We start from the raw sequence: 26,642 nt of genomic DNA, 5'->3' as shown, positions 1-26,642 counted from the left end.
GTTGTTATGAATCCACTGAAAAAAATTAAAAACAAAACCATTTTTCATGAGCTCAGAGATCTCAGACTTTATCTCTATACACAAAAGGCCTATTCCTCTCAAACACATTTACATTTAGTCATTTAGCAGACGCTTTTATCCAAAGCGACTTGCAAATTAGGACTAAATTAAGCGAGTCAAAAACAACGCAAGTGCTCAACATACAAAGTGCAGGCACCGCTCAGAGTAGCATACGCGAGCGAGGGCTAGCGGTGAAGCGCTCAAACATCAGTGCACAAAGATGCAAAGGCAATAATGTCTTGATTATTCAGGCAGTTTAGAATGTTTTATGCTTTAAAAATATATATATATTTTTCCTTGCATAGTTTTCTTTGCACTTTCAGACTATTTATTGATGTAAAAGTGTTAACACAGTTTGTTTATTTCAATACTGTTGTTATAATTGTCAAAACCAGAAATAAAACAAATAAATCTGAGTTCTGGAAGGGTTGGCCGTACCCTCAGGGACTCCTGGAAGGACGAGGCCTGGTACTGGGCGTATTTGGCGATGGTGGTGTAGGACCGGGTGCCCTCGCAGCGCCACTGCTTCCTCTGCCCGCTGGAGTCCCAGTTCTCGTCGGCCGGCTGGCACAGCTGAGTGCGCACCTCCACCAGGTGCTCCGGGTTCGCCTCCACCAGCGTCTTCGTGGAGAACAGGCCCAGATCTGCAGAGAGAGAGAGAGGGCGTCAGTGCCTGGAGACACATGACGGGTCCGCTCACCGAGAACGCTTTACCCGAGCAAATCAGAAAAGCTCCCACAATAACCATTTTTCTTGGATCTGGCTCATAATTCATGAGTTAAATCTGTCTTTTTATGGTTTGTTGTTTACTTTTGTCTGTTTGTTTGGTACAGCACATAGGTCGACGGAAGCTTTTAATTGTGATTTATAAATAAATTGAATTCTGTGAACATGTGACTCTACGCATGTCCAGCTGTGTGTAGCGGTGTGCTTTATTAACCCTGTCGATCTTTGTCCACTACAATATTTGAAGGCCTTCCACGCACAATTTCTACTTAAGAAAATATTTTGGATGTATATTTGCAGCACAAAATAACCTATTACTAAGAAGATCTTGATTTTTATTAGTTTTAGCTACGTTTCTAGCATTTTGAGTCATCTTGAGGCCCCATGCTAAGAACCACTGCTTTAATACGCTCCGCTATGACAGAGCTGGACCTAAAGGAGGAAAGCCCTGTGGGAAACATGTATGAAACAATAACAACATGTGTTGTGCTAAAGACTGAGGTCTGAAATCAAGCATGTGTAGCGAGATGAGCTTCAACAACTCGCTCTGGAGAAATCAAATGCATTTCTGTAAAAAGTAAAAAAGGTTGATATATGATAATAATACAGCCCATAAAATCTGATTTGATAATGTGGCAGACCAACCAGCTCGCACGGCTTATATAACACTAGAGGAGCTGTAAAGCAGTCAGAGAACTGTGCCTTTCGTCCTTGAAATCTTTTCAACAATGGACAGCAAAGCAACTTTCAATCTGTTTTCTAGTTGCCATGGAAACTGCAGAGAAGTGTGTCGCTCCCACATATGGCCTCTCAGGTGATCCGTGTGTGTGTGTGTGTGTGTGTGTGAGAGAGAGTGTGAGACATTAGTCATGTGAGTGAGTGTGTGAGTGTGTGAGAGTGTGTGTCAGGGAGAGAGAGAGAGAGAGAGAGAGAGTGTGTGTGTGTGTGTGAGAGAGAGAGAGTGTGAGACATTAGTCATGTGAGTGAGTGTGTGAGAGTGTGTGTCAGGGAGAGAGAGAGAGAGAGAGAGAGAGAGAGTGTGTGTGTGTGTGTGTGTGTGTGTGTGTGTGTGTGTGTGTGTGCGAGGCTAAAGGCTCTGACCCAGTTTGAGAGCTCCAGCTAGGCCCCGTATGACGGTCACTGGGTTGGACTGGTTAGTGCAGAACTGGTGCAGTGGCGGGAAGAAGGCGTCTCTCTTATTCTCCAACTGAAACACATCAAGAACACATTGGCAATCACATGCAGCCTTACACATCTCCCTGCAGAAACACACACACACACACTCTAAAAGTTACTCTGACTCTAACGCTCACACTAACGGTCGTCTCACTCTCTCTCGCTCTCACACACACACACACACACACACTCTCACTCACTCACAACACGCTCACTCACACACACTAAAGGTCGCTCAGACACACACACACACACACACACACACACGCTCTCACTCACTCACAACACGCTCACTCACACACACTAAAGGTCGCTCAGACACACACACACACACGCTGTCACTCACGTAGATGCTGGGAGTGGGAGGGTTGAGCTTGTCTTTATCCAGAGGAGGAGCAGGTGGAGGAGGGAGGCGAGGAGGAGGGCATTTGTTCAACAGGATTCGGCTGCTCGACACGCCGTTCTTTCCAAGATTCCTGAAAATATTTATAATATTAGATATTAGGATAATACGAGTTATTTCTGCAGAATACAACAAATCAAAATGAATCATAACTGAAAGTTTGGTCAAACTCAACACCCTCAGAATCACTGCGGATAGAATTAAAATGCGGCGGCAAATTTTGTGTGACATCATTCAAGCGCTTCAAAACAGTGCACATATCTGTCTGTGCATACAACAATCTCAACGTCTGATCACTTTCTCACTATGCAGGTGTAACTGAGTTTTCCAAATACTTAGTGGAGAGATGAACCCCCTGGAGCCTGTGGATCACTTTTATGATGGACAGATGCACTTTTATGATGATAGATAAACTTTTAAGGACTTTCACTGCCATTATAACGCTTGGAAGAGCCAGGAAAGTTTTTAATATAACTCTAGATTGTGTTCGTCTGAAAGAACAATGCCATATACACCTAGGAGGGCTTCAGGGTGAGTAAATCATGGGCTAATTTTCATTTTTGGGTGAACTGTCCCTTTAAGAACTACTTTGACCAATGAGCAGTTAGTCAAGAGGTAATCAGATATACTTTTCGGACTCTTGTTTAGACAATCTGCCTGACTAATTATGATCAGTTTGAAGATAAAAACAAGATGTACCTGCAGGCCTTGAGGACGTCAGCGGATGTGGGGTAAATTGAGACGGTGGAGGACGAGAGCGCGGGTCTGTGAGGTGCTTTAGCGCACAGCTCCGGCGGCTCTAGCTTTAGCGGCTTCAGCTTCACCGGACTTCGAGAGTCTTCCGAACACGCTCCTCCTCCGCTCCCGTTAACGGTGACGGCGGAGCCGGGCTTGTTAAGGCTGGCCGAGGGCTCCGCGGGTGACGGTGATGATGCGGACAGGGCGGAGGCGGGCGAGGAGGCGGTGGAGCTGCCCGGAGCCGTTAGCGTGGAGCCGTGGTGAACGTGGTTTAGCCGTGAGTTAGCGGCAGGGATCTCCTTCCCCCCGAGCTGCGGGTCATGTGCTGGAGAGCCGGGCCTGGACCTGGAACCGGGACTGTGGTGCTGGGTGGCAGTGGAGCCGTTGCTCTCTTTGGTCGGGCCGGTGCCGTGGGGAACACCTGAGGTAGCCGTTAGCCATGAGGAAGAGGAGGAAGAGGACGAGGAGGACTGGTGATTGACAGCCGGCTCCGAGGGAGTCGTAGAGGAATGTCCAACCTGATTGTGAGGGCCACCGTCGGCCGAACCACTGGAAGAGAGAGTCCGGTCTCCATTAGGACCTGCCCAATGCGAACCTGGACCCTTCTGAAGCCCCTAAACCAGGAGAAGAGTCAAAAGAACAAGCGTGAACAAACCGAGAAACTGTACAAACGCTGGTTTCAGAGTCCGGAGGAGAACGCTCTCCATGAAGGAATGCACTCAACACAAAGTGTGTAAAAATGAGAAGCATAAAATGTTTTGCTCATGATCCTCCCGTGATGTAGAACGTTCAGCTGGGTGTCAGAATTCATGCGTCATGTGACAACAGGTTCAACATGGCTGTGTTTATTTTCATTTCCCTTTCATAGGCGTCTCAACACTACGAATACTGCTATGGGAACACCTTTGGTGTGGAGGAATGTCTGAATCCATCATGGCAATCTGATTAGGGTAGAAACACCCCAAGAACACGTCACGTATACGTCATATTAGTGTGCTGCATGCTACGTCCTCAGAAGGGGATCTTCTGTTACCCGTAGGAAAGCGCGTTTATGGTGTTCTCTGCTATAATTCAGAGCATTTCACCACTCCTCTCAAGCGGACATTAGATTAAAAAAAATACATCGAGCCGTGTGAGGTTCATCTCAGGATGAACGTTTGAACGTTTCGCTCTCTAGACTCACACTGTCTATCCCCCCTCCGTTTGTGCGGTCGCCGAGGCGAGACGAATGCTTGCGGTGAGGATGACGAGCCCGAGCGAGCAGACGGAGTATTGGCCCTTTATCTCTCTCTGAAGTATACGTGACGTATTCTTAGGGCGGCGCCAAGCGCTATTTGGCCAATCACACTGCCGTTATGGTACAAGGGTTTTAGATATTCATCCACACCAAAGGTGTTCCCATAGTGCTATTGTCAGTGTTTGCAGTACATGCGTAACCAAGACGCTCTGTTGATGGAAAACAGGAGCACAGACCAGAAGCCGATGAGAGCTGACATGATTAAACTGCTTCTGCACAAAAAGTGCTGCAGGGCTGCAAAAATCTGTCCCCGGTGCTCGAGAGTTTATTTCATTATGGCTTTAGACAAGATTAAACACAGTTTTCAAATGCTTCTGCACAGTTCAGATTATTGAACTGATTTCTTGATTAATTGTTTTTAGCTAAAGTAAGTTTGGATAGATATCTAAACGGGGAGGATCAAGAGCACGTGCTTCATCTGTGACGCTCCCTGAGAGGCGGTTTGGCCCCAGGCTAGAGTAAGCAGTGCTCAGACCTGAGTGGCGTTGAGGTTCTGGCTCCTCCACGGGTCTCCTGGGCTCCTGCAGTGGTGAGGTAGTGCGTTGGGGTGCAAGTAAGGCACGTCTCCGTTCGCTCTGCTCCCCGGTGTGTGATTATTGTCGACTGCAGGGGGTTGTGGGCCGGAGCGGGAGCCGGGACTGGGACTTGGAGGCAGCGGCCCGTTGGCCAGCGGATGAGTGATGCAGGACGGGCGGGGAACCGGGCCTCGGGGGCCAGGCAGCGAGGAGACGGCCGAGGGCCCGTTGGGGAGAGAGGGTCGGATCGGGCCCGAGGAGTTCTGCCTCATCTGTAGGGAAAGGGCACAATCAACTCTAAACATTAAACACCTATTACAATCTAAAGGACCGTGCACACCGGGACGAGTATCAAACGCCACAGCGACTACAACAATCTCGATAAGAGGGAGTTTTTGAGGAGAGAAATTGCAGATCAAATAGGATTCAGAGAGTGAATTTGCACGTTCACTCGGCGCATCGCCAGTGAAAATCGCTTGGTATGAACACAAAGACGCACCAAAAACATCTCGAAAAACGCTGGCGATAGGCGTGCGCGATAATCATCCCGGTGTCCACAAGGCTTAAAGCTGCTTTTCCACCATCGGGCCAAACCGGTCCATCCCGTGCTGACCCAGCCCAGCCTGTGCGGATACGGTTTCATTTTCACTGTGGGTTGATAACGGAGCTCTACGGGACGTTATACAGTCAAACATTTGAAGTGGATCAAAACCTTTCAAAGTTAGACGTGAACAATACCCATTCTCATCTTAGAACAACTTTGATTAACTTTTTGATCCACTTCAAATGTTGACCACTGTATAAATGCATCAGATGATATGAGATGTAATATAGATGATCAAATATTTCTTTTAATTTTACAGAGAAACATGTCTCCACACGCCAAGTAAACAAACTCAAGTGGAAATTTACGGAAACCGTTCTGTGCCGTTCTTAGAAGAGTTCGACCCAAAGGTGGAAGAGCGGCTAAAGTGTCGCAACAGTCTTACAACAGTCTTAAACAGTCTTACAACAGTCTTAAACAGTCTCACAACAGTCTTAAACAGTCTTACAACAGTCTTAAACAGTCTCACAACAGTCTTAAACAGTCTTACAACAGTCTTAAACAGTCTCACAACAGTCTTAAACAGTCTTACAACAGTCTTAAACAGTCTTAAACAGTCTCACAACAGTCTTAAAGTCCTCCTTGTAGTCAGTCATTTTATCCCTTAAAACTCATCTTTGATCACCAAAATGACATATTTAAGATATTTTTCATTTTAAAAAAAATGCTTTCATGTCTGCCTTAAAATATCTTGAATGTAATTCGACACCCTCGCCTCATTTAGTATGCACGGTCTGTGAATATGCAAATGAGCCCCACACTCCCTCACTCAGAGATCCACTGGTTGTCGATCACACGTTGATCTGATTGGTTACAAGGTGGTTTGTGACGTCAGAAACACCAGCGATTTCAAAGCGTGTTTTTGAGACTGTCTTTGGTTCACTGCAGTTTTAAAGAGGAAATACTCAGCAATGCTGTCCACTTATCAACGCACACACGGTGTGTATTCAACACACCACATACACACATTGGATTTTCACCACAGGGCCAGACTCTCGGCACATGCGGCTTCCTTCAGAAGGGTTTCCTGAGCGCTGTTGTGACGCACCTGTTGCTGGTGCAGGTGCATGGCTGACAGCTGAGCCTCCAACTGATCCAACATCTGCATCTGAACAGGCTTCAGACTCGCACGGTTGGCTCGCAACTGTTCCAGCAACTGAGAGGGAGAGACATTCAGTGAACGGCTGAGTAAGAGAAGCACAGACACTCATCAGTGTTAGAAACGAAGCAATACTAGTCAGGGACGTCACATCTGAAATCAACAACATGGAAGTTCTTCAGTGAGAAGCATCTCACAGGAACAAACCCTCGTCTAAACCAGTGGAGCCCAATCCTGTTCCCAGTCTGGATCTAATCACACGCCTGAAGCAGCCAATCAGCATCCCTGGAGCAGGAGCAGGATTGGACACGCATGGTTTAAACCAACATCACGCATTACCCAAGGGGTAAAACTAAATAATTAAAACTTGTTTTGAGTTTTGGCCATTCATTTACACATTAACGGCGTTTCAGGGGCCCGAAAACCCAAACATTTGAAACATTGTTTTTTTGTCTTTGTGTTATCGTTTGTGTGTAGACTAAAACAATGTGATTTTGTGAAAACGGTGAAGTCATACGCATGCGTACATGTTCAGTCTGTAGACACGTTGTGTTTCTTTACAAAGTGACATCGCCACCTACTGGCCTGGCAGCAGATAAGTGAGAACGGGGATAGTCAACATCGTTATGGTCTGATCATGAAACCGTATTTTTTGTATATTGCTGTCATGTAAACGTGCCTTAAGAAAGTAAAAGCTGGTATGAAATGTAAATTAACCAAATTTATTTTCTTCATGCATGGTATGTCATCCACAGTTTAATCAGACTATTGTAACTGGATCTTTGACATATGCAGGATTCTCCAATCAATTAGTGCAACTAAACTCCACTCACGCTCATCTGCATACACTTAAGTGCCACGCCCACCTCTCAACATCCAATCAACAACCGATGCACAGAGCCATGTCCCGCCTTACATTTTTTCTTCTTTGATAATTGTATTCGAATGTAGGTCACAAAGCGGATGCACGAAATTTCAGCCACCATATCGCTATCGGGCTATATATGATCATTTTTAATGTTTTCGTTATCTATCTATATATATCCAGATGCATATATACAGTTATATATAATTTATTACTTTAGCTGAAACACTTAAGGTGCGCACTGTTCAACATGATGGTTTTAAATTGCTTGAAATATGATTGAAATCACTTCAAAAAAGGAAAATACAGAGAAGTGCAACAAGTCTGTCATAAAGGCAACATAAAATAATGAGTACATCATTATAATTGTGTTTGGGTCATGGCCTTTAATGGTGAGACTTTTGTTTTTGAAATCAGGCTCTCAGAAAAAAAATATAAAAATTTGCATTTAGATTTATCAGCTAATATATATCGGTTATTGGCTTTTAAATATAAAGAATTATCGGTTATCGGTATCAGCCACAGTGTTTATTATATCGGTGCATCCCTGCACAGAGGGAAAGACGGCCGCTAGTCCTGCTCCATCGCACCGGGTCATCAGGACTCGACGGCAGGCGAGCTCAGCACCGAGCACACAGTGTTCAGCACACACACACACACACACACACACCTGCAGCTTCTGAGGAGACAGGTACCAGTTCGGAGTGGCTGGCGGAGCTGCACTGTTGGTCCAAGACTCGGAGGAGCTCTGTAAATAGATAAATAAAAATAAAGTAATGAAACAAGATGGTACAAATAAAGTGCAGCGGATGCAGTGACTGTGGAACTTTAACCACTGAAAGGACACTATGACTAAGATATCACTTTCCATATTCAAACTGATTTATTCTCACATGAATATATGATCGACTTGAAGAATAAAAGCTGTATCATATACTTGTATTTATAAGAAATATCAAGCTCATAGCCTCCATATCTACATCAAACGGATTGCAGGTTTAATTCTGTGTTTTATCAATTTATCGATTCAGTTTTATCAATTTTTAATACATTTCCTTTATATTGTATTTCAATAATTTAAGCACTTTTCAAGTAGATTACTTATTTAAAAAATCTAATTCAAGTACTTTGAGCACCGTGTATGAACCCTGTAATTACCGCAGCCATTATATCAGTCACATAACCGGAAGAGCCGAACACAAACCTTGGCAGGGCTGCTGGTCCGCTTCCTCTTGGCTGGACTGGACGGGTCGTCGGCCTGATCCAGCGGACTCACGTGGGCCGGCAGAGACTGAGCCGAGCCCTGAGCCGAACCCGACGCCCCGGGTTTACACGCCTGAGGGAGACCACACACGTCAGGACACACACACACACACACACAACACATCTGACAGTCTAAACCTCTGGATTCGCTCAGTCAACACATTTAAAGTTGTCAATCAACATTCCTCCTCAACAGAGAACTCACGAGAGGAGCGGAGCGGCGAGAGGAGGGGAGCGGCGAGATGAGGGGAGCCGCGAGAGGAGGAGAGCCGCGAGAGGAGCGGAGCGGCGAGATGAGCGTAGCGGCGAGATGAGCGGAGCGGCGAGATGAGGGGAGCCGCGAGAGGAGGGGAGCCGCGACAGTAGAGGAGCTGAGGAGGGGAGTCGTGAGATGAGGGGAGCTGAGGAGCGGAGCCGCGAGAGAAGCAGAGCCGCGAGAGGAGGGGAGCCGCGAGAGGAGCGGAGCCGCGAGAGGAGGGTGCCGCGAGATGAGGGGAGCTGAGGAGGGGAGCCGCGAGATGAGGGGAGCTGAGGAGCGGAGCCGCGAGAGAAGCAGAGCCGCGAGAGGAGGGGAGCCGCGAGAGGAGGGGAACTGAGGAGCGGAGCCGCGAGATGAGGGGAGCTGAGGAGGGGAGTCGCGAGATGAGGGGAGCTGAGGAGGGGAGCCGCGAGATGAGGGGAGCTGAGGAGCGGAGCCGCGAGAGAAGCAGAGCCGCGAGAGGAGGGGAGCCGCGAGAGGAGGGGAGCCGCGAGAGGAGCGGAGCCGCGAGAGAAGCGGAGCCGCGAGTGGAGGGGAGCGGCGAGATGAGGGGAGCCGCGAGAGGAGGAGAGCCGCGAGAGGAGCGGAGCGGCGAGATGAGCAGAGCGGCGAGATGAGCGGAGCGGCGAGATGAGCGGAGCGGCGAGATGAGGGGAGCCGCGAGAGGAGGGGAGCCGCGACAGTAGAGGAGCTGAGGAGGGGAGTCGTGAGATGAGGGGAGCTGAGGAGCGGAGCCGCGAGAGAAGCAGAGCCGCGAGAGGAGGGGAGCCGCGAGAGGAGCGGAGCCGCGAGATGAGGGGAGCTGAGGAGGGGAGCCGCGAGATGAGGGGAGCTGAGGAGCGGAGCCGCGAGAGAAGCAGAGCCGCGAGAGGAGGGGAGCCGCGAGAGGAGGGGAACTGAGGAGCGGAGCCGCGAGAGGAGCGGAGCCGCGAGAGGATGGGAGCTGAGGAGGGGAGCCGCGAGATGAGGGGAGCTGAGGAGGGGAGCCGCGAGATGAGGGGAGCTGAGGAGCGGAGCCGCGAGAGAAGCAGAGCAGCAAAAGGATGGGGAGCCGCGAGAGGAGGGGGAGCCGCGAGAGAAGCAGAGCCGCAAGAGGATGGGGAGCCGCGAGAGGAGGGGAGCCGCGAGAGAAGCAGAGCCGCAAGAGGATGGGGAGCCGCGAGAGGAGGGGAGCCGCGAGATGAGGGGAGCTGAGGAGGGGAGCCGCGAGAGGAGGGGAGCCGCGAGAGGAGGGGAGCCGCGAGAGGAGGGGAGCCGCGAGAGAAGCGGAGCCGCGAGAGAAGCGGAGCCGCGAGAGGAGGGGAGCCGCGAGAGAAGCGGAGCCGCGAGAGGAGGGGAGCCGCGAGAGGAGGGGAGCCGCAAGAGAGAAGCGGAGCCGCGAGAGAAGCGGAGCCGCGAGTGGAGGGGAGCTGAGAAGCGGAGCCGCGAGAGGAGGGGAGCCGCGAGAGGAGGGGAGCTGAGGAGGGTAGCCGCGAGATGAGGGGAGCTGAGGAGGGGAGCCGCGAGATGAGGGGAGCTGAGGAGCGGAGCCGCGAGAGGAGGGGGAGCCGCGAGAGAAGCAGAGCCGCAAGAGGATGGGGAGCCGCGAGAGGAGGGGAGCCGCGAGAGAAGCGGAGCCGCGAGAGGAGGGGAGCCGCGAGAGGAGGGGAGCCGCAAGAGAGAAGCGGAGCCGCGAGAGAAGCGGAGCCGCGAGTGGAGGGGAGCTGAGAAGCGGAGCCGCGAGAGGAGGGGAGCCGCGAGAGGAGGGGAGCTGAGGAGGGTAGCCGCGAGATGAGGGGAGCTGAGGAGGGGAGCCGCGAGATGAGGGGAGCTGAGGAGCGGAGCCGCGAGAGGAGGGGGAGCCGCGAGAGAAGCAGAGCCGCAAGAGGATGGGGAGCCGCGAGAGGAGGGGAGCCGCGAGAGAAGCAGAGCCGCAAGAGGATGGGGAGCCGCGAGAGGAGGGGGAGCCGCGAGAGGATGGGGAGCCGCGAGAGGAGGGGAGCCGCGAGATGAGGGGAGCTGAGGAGGGGAGCCGCGAGATGAGGGGAGCCGCGAGATGAGGGGAGCTGAGGAGGGGAGCCGCGAGATGAGGGGAGCTGAGGAGGGGAGCCGCGAGATGAGGGGAGCTGAGGAGGGGAGCCGCGAGATGAGGGGAGCTGAGGAGGGGAGCCGCGAGATGAGGGGAGCTGAGGAGGGGAGCCGCGAGATGAGGGGAGCTGAGGAGGGGAGCCGCGAGATGAGGGGAGCTGAGGAGGGGAGCCGCGAGATGAGGGGAGCTGAGGAGGGGAGCCGCGAGAGGAGGGGAGCCGCGAGAGAAGCGGAGCCGCGAGATGAGGGGAGCTGCGAGAGAAGCGGAGCCACGAGTGGAGGGGAGCCGCGAGAGGAGGGGAGCCGCGAGAGGAGGGGAGCCGCGAGAGGAGGGGAGCCGCGAGAGGAGGGGAGCCGCGAGAGGAGGGGAGCCGCGAGAGAAGCAGAGCCGCGAGTGGAGGGGAGCTGAGGAGCGGAGCCGCGAGAGGAGGGGAGCAGTGAGTGGGCCGCTGACAGCACAGAAGCACCTCAGAGGAAACGAGCCTCGCGACCTCTGGGCCAGCAGATTCGCTAAAGGGACCGCTAACACAAAAATGGAAATTAGGACTTTTTTATATAGCTCTGATTGATAGCTCTAGGATGAGTAAATCATGGGTTATTTCCTCTTTGGGTGAACTACCGGTTTATGCTCTTTCTACAGGTTTATATTGTCAAAATTGGATCAGATCTAGATTCAGTCGCCACAAAGACGGTAAACAAATCCTTGCAAACCCTGTTTGATGAACCATATTGTTGTTGTTATACAGTATCAGAACACTAGGAGTGTATTAGACCAGAACGGGTTTGGAATAACTGGACTGAAACTGCACTCGATAATACAGGATCAGGTCCAAACCTCCGAGCGCTGCACAGGTGCGCCTCACTTCACTGTATCTGTAATTAAGTTCCTTAAAATATTAAAAAGTTTTTAAAATAAATTGTAAGATTATATGGAAACATTTTGAGGATCTAGGGTTAGGGTTAGCGCTTCTCTAAGTCACATTCTCGTTTATGTTTAGGGAAATAACACAGAGCCACATCTTTTTACCAGTTCTAGGAGTACTTTCACATATGGCCATATTGACTCCAATGTGAAAACAAAAACAGAATTAATAAAACAAACAGGCGCTGAAGGTCCTGATATATGATTGTGCCCCCCTCCCCGAAACAACAACAGAGAAAAGATGCAAAAACAAATCATATAAAACACTTATTATGAGCGAGTGCATCAGTATCAATGAGAGAGAAAAACAAGTCTCATTGTACTGTCATGAACACACACACACACACACACACGACTATGAACTACTCCAGCCGGACTGCGTCAGTGTTTGTTGTGGAACTGCAACACTAGAGGAACAACGACTGCAGGACTAATGACTACATCACAGACACAGCTCTGGGTGAAAAACGGCACACTGGGGCTTTCGCACCGGACGGCTCGAGACCGTAATGACGTGATTAGTGTGTTTGAGCAGAAACGCATCATCATGATCCTCTCGTAAATGTAGAGAGCTCCATCTAAGTCTTCTTTACATGTTCGTAGAGTTAGTTTCTGGAGTAAATATATAGCCTATAATCTGTGTGCTTTCTAAGTGTTTCAGGAGCGAACACGAACGCCACTGCAGTTCCTCTAGCGCTGGGTTAGAGCGACTCTGGACGAGTAAAGCAGTTCCTCCAAAAGAGTTTCTAGAACTGAAAGCGCTGCTAGTTCCTGCGGTACGAACACGCCGACATCCGGGAACGGGGAAGAGGATCCTCCGGTGCGAAAGACCCTGATTACACACTTGCAGCATGAATCTCATTTCTGACCCAGATGTGTGTGTGGAGCTGCACTACTGAAGCTCGTACTGAAACCACGCTACCGATCGACTCGCTGTTAAACGTTCTGGAAACGTAGGAATTAACCGAAGGATTCCTCAAACACTAACAACACAGACATGTAATTTGTGCAATCCAATGGTTACTGTGAACACGATGCGGCGAGCAGGAGCGTGGTTCCACCGGATGAGCTGTGTGTGTGTGTGTGTGTGTGTGTGAGGGGCGTTTCTCAGGGTGTGTGTCTATCTGGTCTCACCTGCTGGCCTGTGCTCTGGACACCCTGTCGGGACGTTAGCTCTGCTGGGATTGGGAGGCTCCAGGCTTCCTCAATACTAGGAAGCATTTTACTTTTACTCTGTAGACTATTGTGTTGGAGGTTACAGAACTGAGCCTAGGACGAAAACGCGTGAAAAAGACATGTAAACAGCCATCTGAGGACGAGCGGCGGAACAGTTCAAGCAGTGAGGCTAGCTCAGGCTAGTTCGAGAGGGCCTCTAGCTCCAATGATCACTGGACTCACGCACACAAACCAAGAATGAAGGTGAAGAAATCGGACACAAATTAACTGAACATATTCACAACAAATGCAACATGTACTGATCCCCACACAGACAGACTCGCTCTGATTGGCTCTCACCTGCAGGTACTTGATGCGCGCCGCGAGCGCCGCGGTGTTGCTGCAGGCTTTGCTGCGCGTGGCGTTGACGTAGCACTTGATGGCGTCCTGCGGCTGGTTGCAGGACTCGTAGAGCGTGCCCAGGTCCATCCAGGCCGCGGCGTGACTGTGGTCCAGCTGAACCGCGCAGATATACGCCTGCAGCGCGTCCATGGGCTGATTCTGCTGCTGATACAGCACGCTACGAGCACACGCTAGCGGGTTAATTACCTCAAACACATCCTCACACCTTATTCCTGAGCCCAGGTTTAATTATGGGTGCCACTTCCGGTTTGGGGAAAGGACTGAAACGAATCATTCTGAATCATCTGTGACCTGATCACAGACCCAGTGTCGGGTCGCGCGGTACACCTGTGGCCATGGCAACAACACTGTACAAAAATCATTAGGATATTGAGTAGAGATCGTGTTCCATGAAGATAATATTTTATAAGGTACATTACATGCAGATATATCCTATTACAGCGATATTGAACCCGTCCGTTATTGGTGTGGAAAGAAGCGTTTGGGGATGCTCATGCTCTGTGGAAAGCGTCTTGTCCAAGCTTTAACACTTTAACGAGGAGAATAATGTCACTGAACCAAGAGCGAGCCTTTCACTGATTGTTTACAGCTTAACGGAAGTTACACCCATAATTCACGCAAAGCATCATGGGGCGCAGGAATAAGCTGGATACACATACAAGAATAATCAGATATACACAAAACAAGAGGGATTATTACATGCCAGTGAAAACATGTCGTTTATGCGCATTTTCGTTGGACAATGAACAGCAGAAGCATAAATTCTGGAGATAAACATGGACATGTCCCAAAACTATGATGTTTTTATGTTGACAGACTGGCCTTCCCTGTATTTTCCTTTGTTGAAGTGTTTCTAATCATATTTAAAGCGATTCGAAAGCATCATGTGTCTCAGCTGAAGGAAATAATCCATTATTCATCGGCTTTAATTTATCGGACAGATTATCTTTTGGGCAGATATCAATAACTTTAAAAAATATACCGATAGCGTCCGATACCGATATACACTCCTAAAGGATTATTAGGAACACCTGTTCAATTTCTCAATGCAATTATCTAATCAACCAATCACATGGCAGCTGTTTCAGTGCATTTAGGGGTGTGGTCCTGGTCAAGACAATCTCCTGAACTCCACACTCAATGTCAGAATGGGACAGAAAGGAGATCTGAGCAGTTTTGAGCGTGGCAGGTTGTTGGTGCCAGACGGGTCGGTCTGAGTATTGCACAACATTTCTACAGAATGCTTTCAGGACCTTGTTGAATCAACGCCACGTAGAATTAAGGCAGTTCTGAAGGCCAAAGGGGGTCAAACACAGTATTAGTGTGTGTTCCTAATAATCCTTTAGGTGTGTGTATCGTGCATCCCTAATAAATTCTTTATTATTCAGAGTTCATAATCCAGCCAGATGAACACTTCAGGTCAGAGGTGAGACTGCTCACCAACCTCACAATCGTCCGACGACACGCTGTTATCGAGCAGAAAAGAGCCGAAGATCCAACTCCGCTTTTAAAAAGTGACCCGAGAAGCGAGGGGCGAGTCATTTGTACGTGATCTCTCGATGTCGGCGGAGGGATACGTACCCGATCGAGCACCACGTGTCTGCGCTGGCCTCAGACTTATCAATGGACTGTCTGTATGAAATGAAGGCGTCCTGGACCTTCCCGATACTGGAGTAGCACCTGCAGAGAGCAAACACACACGCCTGCTCAACCACCGCAGACCAGCGCTCGCTTCACGCGTGTGTGTGCACGTCATGTGACTGACCTGCCGAGGAAGTACCAGGACTGGCCAGAGTTCGGATCGGCTTCCAGGGACTTCTGGAGACACTGGATAGCGTAGCTGTCCTTATTAGCTTTATCTCCCAGCAGCTCGACTGTATGATGCATCCAGCCTGTGTGAGAGAGAGAGAGAAGCTTTAGAACAGACGAGCATACAGACACAGAGAGCCTGGCAAACACCGCATCGGTTATCTGTGTTCTGGCCCGGTTGTGTTTTAGTGGCCGTTAACAGGTGACATTCAGTGTTTCAGTCGATCGGATCACGACACCAACACAGGAGTGAGCGGCTCTAAAGCAGAGGGAGTCGTAGCACAGTGGCCCGGATTGATCTCGCAGCGTAGACGGTACGGCCATCAAAACGGCTCAAAAGCTAAATTCTAATTTCTTTCTTAAATATTTGCAAAGTTCTAAACATACTGAAATTCTAAAGGCAATAACTGATGTCAGAGTTGTGATCCGATCCACCCTAACGCATGTTAACATCAGGTGTAAACGGGCCCGATGACCTCAGACTCGTGGAGGGTTTAAAGCAGAGAAATAAGCATATGTTTCAGTTTCAGTTTAAAAGGTACAATGACCTTCTAGACTCGCAGGTGAGTGAACTTCTGGTCATGTGATGATTTTGCTCCAGATAAACAGTCACATCCCTACACACTCACTGAGTTTCCAGGTTTACATGGACATGACGAGAACTTAATTCAATGGTTTACAGGGGCTGAGATGGCCTGAGTCTGAGCTCACACTCACAGCGCTCGCGTTCTCCTGCTCACGAGTTTAAAGGGATATTCGATACGGTTACACGGAGAGTAGACCCTGATAAAGTAAATATATAGCCTATAATCTGTGTGCTTTCTAATAACGGCGGGCGCTGGTGTTTCAGGAGCGAACACGAACGCCACTGCAGTTCCTCTAGCGCTGGGTTAGAGCGACTCTGGACGAGTAAAGCAGTTCCTCCAAAAGAGTTTCTAGAACTGAAAGCGCTGCTAGTTCCTGCGGTGTGAACACGCCGACATCCGGGAACGGGGAAGAGGATCCTCCGGTGCGAAAGACCCTGATTTAACAAGCTGTAATGATATTTGGTGGTGACGGACCGCATGTCATATAAACACTCAACATGACCACAGTTAGACGTTAGAGAGCAGTGTTTGGGTTTATTTCCATATCAGCATCTCTTCTGTTACATGGCAGATACATGTTAAACATTTTACAGCATAATATTATATATATATATATATATAAAAGAACACAAATAAATGAGCACAAGTTTAAAATAAAAGGAATAACTGTAGGCCGGCGTGAGTGAGAGTGCGGTGTTCTTACCCAGCTGCTGTAAGGTGGCGGCCTTCACCTGCACAGGTAACGGCTCGCTCTGCAGGAGACTCTCGTACGCCTCTTTAGCGCTGCGGTATCTCTTCTGTCACACAAGCAGAGTCACTGATCACATGTGTTCTGAGCACTACAACCAATCTCTACGGTCATGTGACCCTGTAACGAACGCTCAGGGCGGAGGGAAGCCTTGGCAACACCCCGGCAACCCCTCTCTCCTGTTGCTATAGCAACACCAGCCGAACATTCAGCTCAAAAAGTGCGAACATGACCTCATGCATTACCCTCAAGTAGAGGCGGAGTTAGTTAGTTGGGTTAGTCATGGATGGAGGCGTGCGGGGGGGACTCACCTGAATCTCGTACAGATGCGCGATGTGGAACTGAACTAAAACACAAACACAGAGACGAGAGTTAGCAGCGAACGGCAGCTCTTCTGTGAGAACGCTTGTGATGGAGAAGATCCTGCAGAAACAGCTTCCTTGGTACAGTGAATCAGTGTGTGTGTGTGTGTGTGTGTGTGAGAGAGCGTGCGTGAGAGTGTGTGCAAGCATGTGTGTGTGAGAGAGAGAAATTGTGCGCGAGAGTGTGAGAGCGTGCATGGGTGTATGAGAGAGAGAGAGAGAGAGAGAGAGTGTGTGTGTGTGCGCATTTATGGCGGTTATGGTAAGGGGCGGGACATTTCCCAAACACGCTCGAACAATCACATCACACTGCTCCAGTCGACCAATCAGAGCACAGTGTGCTTCTCAGAAAGATACAGACATAATAAGTCTTAACCGAGGTTTTATCAGCACTGAACCAACAGCACTAATCATCCCTCACACTCCTAAAGTCTCCTAACGAATCTGTAATCAGTGTTTGTGCGCTCAGAAGTGTGTGTGTGTGTGTGTGATGGAGACACTGAAGGAACTTACTCTCCGCTTTAGACAGAGTGCAGTGACTGGAGTCGATGAGCGCCAGCTGAAAGTGCTGCGGACACACAGGGACAAAACCAGCTGACATCTCTCACCGCCAGAGCCGACGCCGGCACATCAAATATGAACAACATCACAGAAATAAAAGACAGAAAGAGAAACGGTGTGGAGCTTCATTAATCAGCCAACAGACTGATGGACCTTCGGCTGAGAACACAGAACGAGACACTCCTAAACTAGATGTGTTCAGCCCACGGTGACCCCTGCCGCACCTTTAAGCTCGACTCGTAGTCCGTGTTGACTTTGAACATCAGGCCGAGACGCAGGTGAATCTCTTTAGCTCGAGAGAAGCCGGGGTCGATGTACAGCACCTCCTGAAACGCCTTGATCGCCCTGAGAGCACACACACACACACACAGCAATGAAACATTCCTCCCCGAACAACCCGAAGCGTGACGGTCATGTCAGCGTGTAACTGAGGAAACAAACAACACATTAAAGAGATCATCTACTACGGCTGTCGGTCACTTTTGTGAACAAATCCTGTTGGATTCTTGAGACACAGGCGTTCATTAAATTGATTGTAAAATCGATTTTCCATGTCTAAAGAGGTTTCCATTTTCAACACCAAATACAGGCAAATCCACGGACACCTAACAGGCTTTATGACGAACGTAAAGAGGGCGCTTGAGACGCACAAGTCAGCAATATTTCTGATTATTTCTGATTTCTGAAGATTTCTTGGCGTGAAGTTTCAGCACAATGACAAACAGGAGCACAACATTCAGGGATTGAGACTCACAGCCTCGACCCGCCAGACGCGGCACAAACGAGCCTCATGGGAAACGCCGTCCAATCACGAGCCGGTCTGGCGTGTTTCTGTTTCCTCACTTTGATGGGGAAGTTCGTGTGAAGGCCACAGATTTAGCGCAAATACGCAACAACACATGAGATCATGATGTATTAAATACAGCGTATTGCAGAATCTGCTCATTTCTGGCTTGAACACACACGTGAAAAGGTTCAATTTAACAGAAAAGACATGGTTATTTTCCAACAGTACTGTATTGATGCATCCAACTAAAACACATTTTTGGCAAGAGAAAAAAAAAATAAAACGATTCCCTATTTTTGTTTTCGTAACTTGTGTTGGTTAGTCCGATCGATGGAGCAATCGATTTCAAACGTAAAGTGACAGCCCTAGCATCTACTGGCGGCAGGCAGTAACTTGCGAGTAAACGTGATCTCCCAGAGTCAGCCCACATGACCTGAACATCGCCATGGAAACGGTCCGCCTGCATCTGATCTCATTCACCACGTCACATGACGTCCAAAGTGCCAATCAAACATGTTGCGTTCACACATGCATCACGTGTCGATGTGAAGATACTCACCACTGAAACGCGTTGTAATGGAAGTAAACCATCCCGAGGCCGTACAGAAAGGCAGCGTTCTAGAGCGAGAGAGAGAGAGAGTGTGTGTGTGTGTGTGAGGGATCGGTTCATCAAAACGACAGAGACAGTGACAGAGAAAACCACCTCAAACACTCCAGCAAAACCACACAGGAAGATTTCACAACAACTGTCAATCAACACACACACACACACACACACACACACCCCAACCAAACGCCCACCCTCAACCAAAAAACAAACAAACACATACACACTCAACCAAACACACACTCAATCATACAAAAACTCACACAGACACACAAATCCTCACAAAACACACTCACACACTTTGCTCTAACACAGTGTTTAGCTGATCAATAGGGGTGTAACGGTTCGGTTACGATACACTTGTGTCACGGTTCAGTTCGATATGTTTCCAATACAGCAAAAAGAAAGAAATGGCAGAGAAATTTCCTTGATTTCATTTTTTTATTATATTTTTATTAAAACTAACATCATAAAGCTTGATAGTTTTTAACTTTGAGCAACGATGGAGCTACTTGACTGAAAACAGCTCCTTAATTGGACAAAATGAAATGTAATATTTTAGTAAGTTAGTTATAAACAAAGGTTTATTTTAGTTCAGATTAACATTTGAGGGCAGCAACCATATTCATAATGTCAAAATAAAACCGATGTGATGTTGCCTGAAAGCATTATAGCTTACCTGTCAAACTAGCATGGTTACAGTTAGCAGCGTTATAGAGTAAACCCCTGGTGATGATGCTGACCTGTGGACACTGGATAGTTAATTCACGGCACACTGTTTGTTCCTGGTTTCCACGTCAGCGCGGTTTGATCCGTTAATAACGGAGAAATGTGAATGTTTCTCACTAGATCTCGCTGCGATGTTATTACTTCAGTGGCGAATTCGAATGCTTTCTTTACTGGTTTGGCTGTGTAGTAACGGTGCTGATGATCAAGATCTGCTCGCGCTGCATTGGTCCAAACTGATAAATGGTCCGTCAACCACACAATAACGAGTAGCTCAGTTTCGTTCCGCTTATTACATTTTCCATTTGATGTTGGGCAGTGTTGTGGTCACGCCAGCGTTACGTTATGAGTGGGCTTGCCACACGCGACGCACCTACATTTGAAATAACAACATTTTGGTCGGCAGGAAAAAATGGTCCAACGAACCGTTCGGTTCAAAAATGCGTACCGAAAACCGAACCGAACGCCTCGTACCGAACGGTTCAATGCGAATACGTGTACCGTTACACCCCTACTGATCAATAAAGTAAACTGTTAACAGCTGCTCAATATCCTGACGATTATAATGCGCTATAATCAAACGCAAACACACACACTCGAGGAACACTGGTGTTTAACCTCATCCAGGCTGCTCACCTTCCAGTAATAATATAATAATAATAATAATACCTTCCAGTAGTCTGACTGTAAACTGTAGTACCGCTGGTAGGCTGATAACGCTGCAACACAGAAACACAGGAGTGTGAGATGAAGAGGATGGTCAGGTGTGTGAGGTGAAGAGGACGGTCAGGAGTGTGAGATGAAGAGGACGGTCAGGTGTGTGAGGTGAAGAGGATGGTCAGGTGTGGGTCAGCTAGTGAATGGGACACTCCGCACCTTTAGGATACTCCTCGAGCAACAGGCTGAAGTGGCCCAGCTGGCAGAAGAACTCGGGGTCCACCTTGCCCTCAGCTTTCAGGATCAGGGACTCGTAGCAGCGAACAGCCTGTGACAAACACACTGATCAATACATACCAAAGATAAGGAATGGATAAAGATTCTTTTATTTAAAAAAGAACTTCCAATGAATAAACAAACTAATATAGATGTAAGGACAGCAGTGTTACTCTGGCTGCAGATAAAGTCCTAATTGGCGATTTTAATACACAATGAAAAAACACGTTGGGATTGGCCTTTAAAGATATTCTTAAAGGGTTAGTTCACCCAAAAATGAAAATTCTGTCAGTATTTACTCGCCCTCATGTTGTTCCAAACCTCTATGTGTTTATTTGTTCTGCTGAACACAAAGGAAGATATTTGGAAGAATAATCAAACAGATCTCAATCCCCATTGATTACCATAGTAGGAAAAAATACATAGTCAATGGGGATTGAGATCTGTTTGATTATTCTTCCAAATATCTTCCTTTGTGTTCAGCAGAACAAATAAACACACAGAGGTTTGGAACAACATGAGGGCGAGTAAATACTGACAGAATTTTCATTTTTGGGTGAACTAACCCTTTAACTCTTGGATTTAGACAATTACTCCACTCGTGCACTGCCATAAGGAGGAAATCATACATAAAACTAAACATGCATAAAAATATATAAAAATCATAAATAAAATAAAAAATCATAAATAAAATCATACATAAAAATCGGACAAAACATAAAACTGACATTGCGAGTGTGACAATCGTGTCAATCATAGAGTCGACAGTTCCTCGGACTGGAGGAAACCTGCAATTTGAACTCCTATATAAACATTAATATTTGTTCATGTATTATAGCAATCAGATCTTTTACAGAAAATCAGAGCGGCCGCATCCGTCACGTTTTTTCCTCATTAACGCGAACATGGAAAATAGAGTATGAATATTGATGTTCTGTGGAGAGCCAGCCCGTCCTCATCCGGTGGGGGTTACCTTTCGTTTGTGCAGTGTAACGCACAGAAGGACTAAAAAATAGGTCGCCATCTAAAACTTTTGTCACGTCAGGTACGCATGTATATTACTCCTTTATTAAGGGATTATGTATACTGGTGTTCAATGCAGAATCTGAAAATTTATATTACAAGTGTCACGTCCAAAATGCTGGAATTGCCCCAATCCTATTACAGTATTTCACAAATATAGTAATTGTTTAACAATATGAATATATGAACAAAAAGGAAGTAAACACTGTAACCAACAGTAAGCTTGTGCACACTGAAAATCTTCAAAAAAAAGCTCAATTTTACATCAGCACAAGATAGATATAGCATGGATATGGCATTGGGCAACTGGATACAGCAAAAAATCAAGGATAAAAATCAAGGATTTAAAGTTTGTGGATCGTGTCTCCAGTGAAGCTCAACGCTCCTGTAACACACACTTATGCAGGACACACACACACACACTTCAGATCTCAGCTGGACTCGGTTAAATCTGCAAAGTTTGTGAAATTAAATGTTTACTGGATATTCAGAGATTTGTTTTAATGATATAGATGTTCTGTAACCCTTTGACCCATTCTCCATTTATATAAAAGCAAACACTAAACTTTCAAATACCGCTTACTTTCTTTGTTTAACAGTGCTATATAATGACGTATTGGATATGACTGTTAATCAGAGACCGTAAACTAAGGAGGACTGATGATGTGAGCGCTGTGTGATAAAGTCCCGCTTCCAACACGTCGGCCAATCAGAAACCTCATCAGCTGACTTCAGAAACACACACACCGGCCGAGGCGAGAGCGCTGTCCCGCTAGTTTTGGCAGCATTAGCGTGGAATTCGATTCCCAGGGAAAGCAAGAACTGATAAGAATGTAAACATGTAGCTTGAAATGCAATAAAAGTGTCACCAAATGCATGAGTGTAAATCTCTCAGCTAGGTTACATCGAGCGTCGCAGACACGGCCCTCGGTTACTCTCTGAAGACGCTTCGATCACACAAAACCCATCGTTCTGTCATCATCACGCCTGCGATCGCCCTACTTCAGCAGAGCACAGAGAGAGTCTGAGGGAAACACACACTCCTGTGACGTCCACTCTCCGGACAGAAGCAGATTCGACACACTGAGACTCAGAGGTTAAACCTTTAAACATGACGTCATGTTTGCCACAACACCTGCAGGTCCACAGGCCGCTTCAGTCTCCGGGGGTCAGAGGTCAGCGCCGCGGTAAACAAACGCTCCGTGTCATAGCAGTAGCGAGAGGAACGGGTGATCTGGTCCAACATTACCCACAAGGCAATGTTGCAGGACACTAGTGGTCTACGAGCACATGAACTCTGCTGTGCACACACACACACACACACACACAACAACAGTTCACAAGACAGAAGAGTTTCTGCCTAAACATCCAATGAATAAACAACATTTCAACCAATCAGGTGATACAGAACTACAGATGAACAGCGGAGTAAAGCATGACGATCAGAAGATATAGATCATGAAGACACGCAACAAAACAGACTCACAGAACCATTTCATGAGCTCAACGTGTGTTACGCTTCAGCAAACACCAGTGTGTCTAACTGCACACACACACACACACACACACACACACAACAGCGAGTCATTCAACATCTCAATCTCAGACCCGATTAATGCAGACAAGACTCCAGGAACACGAGCCTGCAGTTTATACTGAAGCAGTGTGTGTGTGTGTGTGTGTGTGTGTGTAACGTCACTCTTACTCGTCTGAGAGAGAAACAATCCTCAAACACACAGAAGACAGCAGCCGTCACTAAATGAGGATACACACACACACTCCTCATGATGTCTGCTTCAGACCCGGAGCGGTTTCTTCTACACTGCAGATCTCACACACACTCTCTCTCACACACACTCTCAAACACACACACACACTCTCACACACACACTCTCTCACACACACATACATAAGCGTCTCTCGCTCTGTCTGTGGATCAGCGCCACCTGCAGTTCAGGAGGAATCCCTCATGATCCCAGAGAACATGAACACACCTGTCACATGGCATGACACACTCGCAGGTCTTTCACTCGACTCGAGCTCCAGCTTTACTCTCGAACCCTGACACACACACACACACACACACACACACACACACACACACAGAGAAGTGTAGCATCTCTACTATGGACAGCTGAATAACTAACAGAACTCATGACTCAAGACCGTCCACACGCAAGCCTCCATTAACATGAACCGCAGAAAAGATCCGAACATACCATTCCCAAAGAAGTGTGTGTGAGCACACACTCGACACCGCGAGGCCTAACCCCAACCTGCACACACTCGACATCGTGAGGCCTAACCCTAACCTGCACACACTCGACATCCATAAACTGGTTAACTGGTCAGCCGTCGCCTTCACTGAGACGAGAGGACAGCAGAGTAATCCAGACCTGCAACTCGGGTCAGGAGACGCAACAAGTGTGTAAGAATCAGTCTGTATCTGCGTAACACACACACACACACACACACACACACACACCCGATGACAGTCGTAATCTACAGCGCAAACACTATCCGTTACAGAACAGTAGAAATAATCGCTGTAATCGACCGTTTGGCATCGTTGTACAACACCTGGCGAAGATGAAGAGGATGATGAAGATGATGATGAACATGTGGGGTTAGTTCACCCTCAAATCTCTCTACTTACACTCTTATAATCCACTCTGACTTTCATACGCAACACAAACGGAGATACTTTGAAGAATGTTTAAACTGTTTTATCCAGTGACTCACTTTATAACCAAAAAAAAAACAAAAACATACGTTTCCAAAATATCTTGTTTTCCACTGAAGAATGAAAGAATCACAGAATGACAATTTCTGGGTGATCGGTCCATTAATCCCGTTCACACAAAGGACGAACTATAACAATCAAGGTAAAGTGTTAAAAGTAACGCCGCATAGTAACGCTACGGTGTTGAGTATGGCTAGTTATGGTAACATGGTTAGCGGTCCCGGGCCTGTAACCGCCAAGGCACAGTTTCAAAACGAACACCACAACTATAACGATAACGACGACTGAAGAACAATACGGTTGGAATCACAGAAGACATTCAGGCTGATAACGACAAAACATTGACAGCCAATCAGAATCAATCCTGCTTTAAAGAGCTCCAGCATTTAAAGCGACAGACATCAAAACTGACAACAGAATCATATTGTACGTCATGCTAATATTATTGTTATCATTCCTGGTGTGAGTGGCCTTTAATGCTGATGCAGACTCCACAGGTCAGGGTGAATATAACCCTAATGCACATCTGTGATGATGACAGGGGAACCACAGCAGTAAAACCAGCTGATCCATCAGCATTATCTATCCCTCCATCTACACATCTATCCATCCACCCATCTATCTATCCATCTACTCATCTATCTATCCATCCATCATCTGTACACACACAATTAATAAAGAATGTAAAAAATACCTTTTCTTATTAAGCATCTGATGACACCAACACTAGAGAAGCAGTGGATCACACACACACACACACACACACACACACACACACACACAGCAGCAGGAGATCATGCAGACGCAGTCTTTGTTCCCTCTCTAGTGTTCACTACAGGTCCCACAACACGGGAGGTGTTCTCATACGAGTCCAGTTACCCACAAGCCTTCACGGCGCTCAGCTGTAGCAGCTCATTCTGCAGCGTTACGGTTATTCGCGTCTCTTTCTGCATTATAACGCGCGATATAACCCCTCCCCACCCCGCCATCTTGGGCCGACCCGAGCGCCATTACCCCCGCACACACACACGTCAAACTGAGCCGACTCTTCCTCCCATTACCACCACACACACACACACACACACACACACACAAGCGTAAGCTGAGGTAAACTGGGCCTGACTCTACCTCAGAAACGCGTAACACACACACACACACACACACACACACACACACACACACACAGATCGAGATAAAGCCCGAGCGCGGCTTATGAACGTCCAGTGATTCAAACGACCTCAGTTTGAGTGACACCTGCATTCTGCACAGTTAAGTAACAGCACAAGCACCGCGACGCGTCAGAACGCCTGAAGCCGCTGCTGCCGAGTTCCTAAAGTTCTCCATATGCTGGTTCCAATCACAGACCCGCGCGGCTAAAGGCTCGCGAGCTCCAGCGCAGCGCGTTGACGGAACGCGTCGCACTCACTCCCTCACACCCATACCGCGGGAAACCGTGTCACTCACTCGCTGTCATTTTGCAGAGTGTATGTGCGAGTGTGTTGTGATGCGTTGATTTCAACGCGCGTCTTTACCTTGACGAGCAGGGCCTTCATGCTGGCGCCATCTTCATGAAGCCGCTGATATCCGAACAGAGAGCTGCGAATGAGACACAAACACGCACACACACACACACACACAGGGCTCGGGATCAGCTCGCTTCCGAACACACACCCCACACCCCGAATCACCCCGAGCCGCTCGCGGGCTCCGTTAAGCGTTGGTTCAGACCTGTCGACGCGGGCGAGAGCGTCGCTCTCCTGCGCGCTCAGACGCGGTGAGTCCTCCTCGGGTTCACTCGCTTTTCCCGCCGCCATTTTCTTCTCCTCATCACCAGCAGCGCTGAGGCGTCGAGCGGCGACGGCGAGCGACGCGCGGCACGATTTCATGGAATCGCACCGGGAGAATGCGAGTTCCGTTCGTCCAAAAGCCACAATAATCGTAAACTTTTTTCCAGTAAAACGCGCTTCGGTTTCTAAGCCCCCTTACGAAGTGAGTTGCTCGTCTTCTCACATTGTTGTGTAGGAATAAACTGTGTGATGCGGCGGGTCAATGTTTATGCGTGACTTGCGGTCCGTGCACACTTTAAAAACGCGGAACGTATTAAAACAATCTGAAAGTTGTGTCCGCCACCAGATTAAAGTTGTTGTAATTGTGTCACACAGGCGAACCCACGCCGTCGTCGTG

The 26,642-nt window shown here is 48.1% G+C and overlaps 1 protein-coding gene across 2 annotated transcripts in view; it reads right to left on the bottom strand.

Moving 5' to 3' along the window:
• kdm6al (lysine (K)-specific demethylase 6A, like) overlaps positions 1 to 26,597 on the bottom strand; it is a 33,946-nt gene extending 7,349 nt beyond the window's left edge. Inside the window, exons 1-21 of one of the 2 annotated variants that reach the window (XM_039654828.2) lie at positions 26,187 to 26,597; positions 25,991 to 26,054; positions 20,636 to 20,744; positions 20,429 to 20,478; positions 18,986 to 19,044; positions 17,864 to 17,984; positions 17,592 to 17,646; positions 17,028 to 17,062; positions 16,672 to 16,765; positions 15,338 to 15,464; positions 15,154 to 15,252; positions 13,510 to 13,729; positions 13,129 to 13,263; positions 8,688 to 8,819; positions 8,154 to 8,231; positions 6,568 to 6,675; positions 4,876 to 5,187; positions 3,065 to 3,717; positions 2,309 to 2,438; positions 1,888 to 1,993; positions 499 to 704 (exon numbers count right to left, since the gene is read on the bottom strand). In XM_039654828.2, coding sequence (XP_039510762.2) covers positions 499 to 704; positions 1,888 to 1,993; positions 2,309 to 2,438; positions 3,065 to 3,717; positions 4,876 to 5,187; positions 6,568 to 6,675; positions 8,154 to 8,231; positions 8,688 to 8,819; positions 13,129 to 13,263; positions 13,510 to 13,729; positions 15,154 to 15,252; positions 15,338 to 15,464; positions 16,672 to 16,765; positions 17,028 to 17,062; positions 17,592 to 17,646; positions 17,864 to 17,984; positions 18,986 to 19,044; positions 20,429 to 20,478; positions 20,636 to 20,744; positions 25,991 to 26,054; positions 26,187 to 26,344 — 3,051 coding nt within the window. In that variant the 5' untranslated portion in view covers positions 26,345 to 26,597. The remainder of the gene's footprint in view (positions 1 to 498; positions 705 to 1,887; positions 1,994 to 2,308; positions 2,439 to 3,064; positions 3,718 to 4,875; positions 5,188 to 6,567; positions 6,676 to 8,153; positions 8,232 to 8,687; positions 8,820 to 13,128; positions 13,264 to 13,509; positions 13,730 to 15,153; positions 15,253 to 15,337; positions 15,465 to 16,671; positions 16,766 to 17,027; positions 17,063 to 17,591; positions 17,647 to 17,863; positions 17,985 to 18,985; positions 19,045 to 20,428; positions 20,479 to 20,635; positions 20,745 to 25,990; positions 26,055 to 26,186) is intronic. The other variant, XM_089134588.1, reaches the window with a different exon arrangement.
• Positions 26,598 to 26,642: the final 45 nt, after the last annotated feature.

The sequence above is a fragment of the Pimephales promelas genome, chromosome 8, assembly GCF_988280905.1.
Source record: "Pimephales promelas chromosome 8, fPimPro1.hap1.1, whole genome shotgun sequence".
NCBI classification, from domain to species: domain Eukaryota; kingdom Metazoa; phylum Chordata; class Actinopteri; order Cypriniformes; family Leuciscidae; genus Pimephales; species Pimephales promelas.
The sequence above is the reverse complement of the archived record's forward strand: the minus strand, read 5'-3'. Positions and strand labels throughout refer to the sequence as shown.